The sequence below is a fragment of the Camellia sinensis genome, chromosome 11 (assembly GCF_055761805.1).
Source record: "Camellia sinensis isolate YWXY chromosome 11, ASM5576180v1, whole genome shotgun sequence".
NCBI classification, from domain to species: Eukaryota; Viridiplantae; Streptophyta; class Magnoliopsida; order Ericales; family Theaceae; genus Camellia; species Camellia sinensis.
In genome coordinates, this window is record NC_138971.1 from 132,537,799 (window position 1) to 132,542,738 (window position 4,940).

Here is a 4,940-nt window from a genome sequence, read left to right on the forward strand (position 1 = left end):
GTAGATCACTTGTGATAAGGAAAAGGAGGGAGAGAGAGAGAGAGAGAGAGAGAGAGAGAGAGATAGAAGAGAGAATGGCACCAGTGGGATTGCCTCCAGGGTTTAGGTTTCATCCTACTGATGAAGAGCTTGTGAATTATTATCTCAAGAGGAAAATTCATAGACAAGAGATTGAACTTGACATTATTCCTGAGGTTGATCTCTACAAATGTGAGCCTTGGGAGTTAGCAGGTCTTTTTTTCTATCATTTTCCAATTTCCAATTTCCAATTTCCAATTTCTTATAGATAGTGTTTGGTGGCATGTGATCTTCTGTCTCCAAATCTTCCTGTTCCACTCTCTCAAAACATTTCAATTTATTGGATCACATCTTAAGATCATTGCACCTGGAGATTTTTAATGATCCAATGATTACGAGTGTTTTGGGATAAGGGCACAAGGAGATTTAGAGACGGAGAAACCTTGACTGTAGTGTTTTGGGATAAGGGCACAAGGAGATTTAGAGACGGAGAAACCTTGACTGTAGTTGGTTCAGTCTCCTTATTGAATAAACAATGATATAATGCACTTTTCATCGAATGACCATTTTATAACAATGTTTCATCATTTTTATAAATGAATCAAATGTGAAAAATGAACATCAATTTCTAATACATAAAGCACACAATTCATTTGAACGAAACTATGTCACTCATGTTGTATTTCAAATTTTGATTTATACATTCAGTTTTTTTGTCAGATGACAGTTAAAACCGTCTTTCATTTCTGCACATACATTGCATGTATGGGTAGCTTTCTAATTATGACAGAACGGTCAATGCATTAACGAGCAGCGATTAATAATACTGATGGAAATTAAAATGTAAAAATGGCAGAAAAATCATTCTTGCCAAGCAGAGACCCAGAGTGGTATTTTTTTGGGCCGAGGGATAGGAAGTATCCGAATGGATTCAGAACAAACAGAGCAACAAGAGCTGGCTATTGGAAATCCACTGGCAAGGATCGAAGGGTGACTTCACAGAATAGAGCCATTGGGATGAAGAAGACACTGGTTTACTACCGCGGCAGAGCTCCTCAAGGCATTCGCACCGATTGGGTTATGCATGAATATCGCCTTGATGACAAACATTCCGATGAAACCTCCGCAATTCAGGTAGGTATTCATTTGAAATTGTCATCCATCAACTATGGTTTTAAATAACAGTATCATAAAATATTAGTGATACAGTCATATATAATAACAAATTTTTTTTTTTTCAGCGTCGTATATAATATCAATTGATATAAGTCAAGTCTAAAATCTGAATTCGTATCGACTGATATTTAGAACTAGCTATGCCATCAACGCCATAATTAGTGTAAGTATCATCATTATTATCATTAGGAGTATGATATTTATGCATAATTTAAAATCAGAATGATGTGTTAATAATATATGCTTTATTGCATTATAGTTTTAAATTTGTAAAGATCAAGAAATGTAAATTTAAATGGTCTCAACTCTCTTATTGTCTAATTTAATTAATGGGATAAGCATTTTCAAAATCATATTTTTTTGTTAATCACTGTCTATTTATTAATATGGTACATTTATAATGATTGAATGTTGATAGTATATTTCAAGTTAGATGATCCCAATTGTAAATGGTGAAAGATAGATGAACGTGGAAAGTGCATGGCGTGCATGGAAAGTTTGGGCTTTTGTCATCACTCTCTTTAGCTTTCTTAATTTTATTTTTATACCTATTTATATACATATATATATATATATATATTATATATTCCTTACTTGATAGGTGGATCTCATAACTGTTAATGTGACAAAGGCTTTTCTTCTTCACTTTGCTTTTTTATATAATGAGACAAAAGTATTATCCTATCCCCACATCCCATATGACTGAATCTGTTTTCTATAGCAGCCTATCTATCTGTCATCTGTTTTTTCTTAATCAATAATTAATTAGTAAATTAATTAATTGTAGAATCTACCGCTCTTTAAATCGTTTAGACTTAGATCTATAACATTACATTAATATTAATTATATGTGCAAAGTCCAAAAGCAGCTACATATATGCCCCTCTATCACTGGTCACTTTCATATATTTTGTGTAAGAAGGTGTCGGCTGGCCTCTCCCACTTTTCACTTTATTCCAAACTCAGGAATATCACAATACAGTTATCTATAACACCTTAATTTATAATACAGAACAAAAAAGATTATTAGGTTTCAATAAGCATATTTTAGTCGTTCTAATTATTCATTTTACAAAATTTATTGAAAAAGAACATTCATGTAGAAAAAGAAAAGAGAAAAAAGAAGAAAATGATTTGACATCCGTAGCCACAAAATTAGATAACACTTGTCAACAACAAAAAATCAACAGCCAAGTCCAGCGAGAATTAATGTACTTTATGAGCTTATAACGTGCCAAATTTGTTATTGAATGATAATATCGCGTATCAATGATATCATGATGCAGCCATCATATTAAATTTTTTTTCTCATTTTCTCATTTGTTGTTTTGATAACAAAGGTGGCAAACAGAATGCCCTTGTTGTACCTCACCCCATTTTCAATGGGATTTGATTTTTATTTTTTGGAAGAGTATGTCAATATGATCTTAATCAAGTGTTTTGGCTTTTGCATTTGACATTTGTTAGGCTTCCATATTCGGAAGCTTATGTCTCGACATTTTTGTGCAATACAACCGTTCTCTTTATCATTAGTCATCAAATTTTTTTAATTTTTATTTTTTGATTTTTTGATTTTTTTTTTATGTGTGTTCTACTTGCATTGCACAACCAGACGGTTTAACTATTGCACTAAACAATGTATATCAAGCGACATAGGACTTGAATCCAGAACCTCCTGAAATTAGAGTCCATGCTAAATCAACGGTTAAGAAATGAACCGAGCAATATGTATTAACCTAACAATGATGATCTTCACTTGCAGGACTCATATGCGTTGTGTCGCGTGTTCAAGAAAAATGGAGTATGCTCGGAAATGGAAGAGCAAGGACAATGTAGCGGCTTATCATCGTCATCACCATTGAATCATGAGAATTCTTTGCAATATGGAGGTGTCCAAGACTGTGAAACTATGTCACCAGATGTTCCACTAGCATCATCATCCTTGTGCACGGAGGAAGATGATTCTTCCTGGATGCAGTTCATCACAGACGATGCATGGTGTTCTTCCAATGTTTCCATTAATGGCTCTGAAGACTTCTGACAAGTCGCTCCGGCATTCATTCTTAAACTATATTGAATTAAACTAAACTACATGCTAGGAACCAAGAAAGCAATACTCAGATACAGAAAAATAATCACTTGGGTTAGTTTTTGAAAATTGTTTTTGGGTTTTTTTTTATAGTAATTTTTTTATATTTTAGTCAATTTTTTTTTTTAAAAAAAAAAAACTTTTTGGATACACCAAATTTGGATGTATTTAAAAAGTAAAAATATTTGTCAAGAAATCTAAAAAAAGTTTACTAAAAACAAAAAAACACGTAAATGTGCTCATTTTTTTGTTTTTAGTAAATTTTTTTTTCCGGATTTCTTCAAATATATTTTGTATTTTAGATGCATCAAGAATAGGTGCGTTTAAAAAGTAAAAAAAAAAATTGACTAAAATATAAAAAATACTTCATAAAAAAATTCAAAAATAGTTTTTTGAGTTCAAAAAACCCAAAAAAAGATCAATGTTTATTGGTCTGGATTCAATTCTTATATGGTTGGGATCCACATTTAGAATGAATCTGAATTACATAATATTTTTTTGTATCTGAGTTTTTGGTACCTAGCATTATTGGTGGTCAATAACATATATATTTTTATAAATTAATATACATTTTTCTTATAATTGATAAGCTAGTTAGGCACACGGTTTCAAGATGTTTCCTTCCTATACAAAAAAATTGTGGGTTACATAATACTACATTATTATGCCTAATTGTATTTATTATGCTGACATTCTCCCTCCATATGTATGTTGTTGGTGATGGTTCTTTTGTCTCTGAAGACCATAATATGGATCTGAAGCTCATAATAAAGCTCTGTTGATTTTGGTTTTGAGCTTTTTATATATTGAGGCTTTTTGGTGGTTGGTTGTGCAAAAGACATGAGTTTTGCCTCTTTTTTTGGGTTGCTCAATAGTTCCCATGCACTTTTTTTTTTTTTTCTTTCTTTCTCTTTTTCTTTAATAATTTTTTTGGAATAATTGGTAAAAGGTCCATTTTTATGGGGCAACATATTATTTAGTCTAAGATTTATTTTTATTTATTTTATTATTATTATTATTATTATTATTATTATTGTGATAAGGACACGTGTTAAAAGTCGCAGATGTCAAAAAATGGCTAGAAAGTCACCAGCGGTGAGGTAAATAGATAGGTGACATTGAACAAATAGGTGAATAAATAAGTATCAAGTGTATATATAAGTGACATTTAAATAAATAATTGAACATATAGGTGATATTTAAAAAAATAGATAGATAGATAAAATTTTAAACAGTTAAATGTCATTTTTTCTTAAAAAAATTTGAGTTTGAATCTATTGACTGAAGAGTTTTAGAAATTGAGCTCTCACCCGAATGCCCTAATATTTTTCTATTTAATATGCACCATTAATTCTTTACTTGGTCATGTTTTTGCTTCCACTCCATATAGAAGGTTTTACAGTGGAGGACGACAATTCAATTTTATTTTTTATTTTTTTTCTTTTGATCTGTAAAGAAAAAGAAAAAAAAATATTATTAATAGGATAGAAAGATACTACATAAGTCCAGCCCAATCAGGACTCCCCTCCTACACACAAGCAAATTCATACTGGAGTCCGACCCAACCCATTAGCCCAAACCCGGCCCCCCAACCCCAAATTTGCAACTAAACAGTGGCTGTGGAGACAAAACAGTGGACTAGCCGTTGGTCCAACAA

The 4,940-nt window shown here is 31.6% G+C and overlaps 1 protein-coding gene across 1 annotated transcript; it reads left to right on the forward strand.

Annotated features, from left to right (window-relative positions):
• NAC057 (NAC domain containing protein 57) lies at window positions 1-4,089 on the forward strand. The gene is made up of 3 exons (XM_028200797.2): window positions 1-231; window positions 875-1,152; window positions 2,957-4,089. Exons 1-3 carry the CDS (start codon window positions 75-77, stop codon window positions 3,233-3,235), a joined length of 714 nt encoding a protein of 237 aa, XP_028056598.1. The 5' UTR covers window positions 1-74; the 3' UTR covers window positions 3,236-4,089.
• The last annotated feature ends 851 nt before the right edge of the window (window positions 4,090-4,940 follow it).

Coding starts and splice junctions, on each gene's coding strand:
- NAC057 (XM_028200797.2), top strand. CDS start 75: ATGGCACCAGTGGGATTGCCTCCAGGGTTTAGGTTTCATCCTACTGAT. Junction 232..874: donor TGAGCCTTGGGAGTTAGCAG/GTCTTTTTTTCT, acceptor TAAAAATGGCAG/AAAAATCATTCTTGCCAAGC. Junction 1,153..2,956: donor ATGAAACCTCCGCAATTCAG/GTAGGTATTCAT, acceptor CTTCACTTGCAG/GACTCATATGCGTTGTGTCG.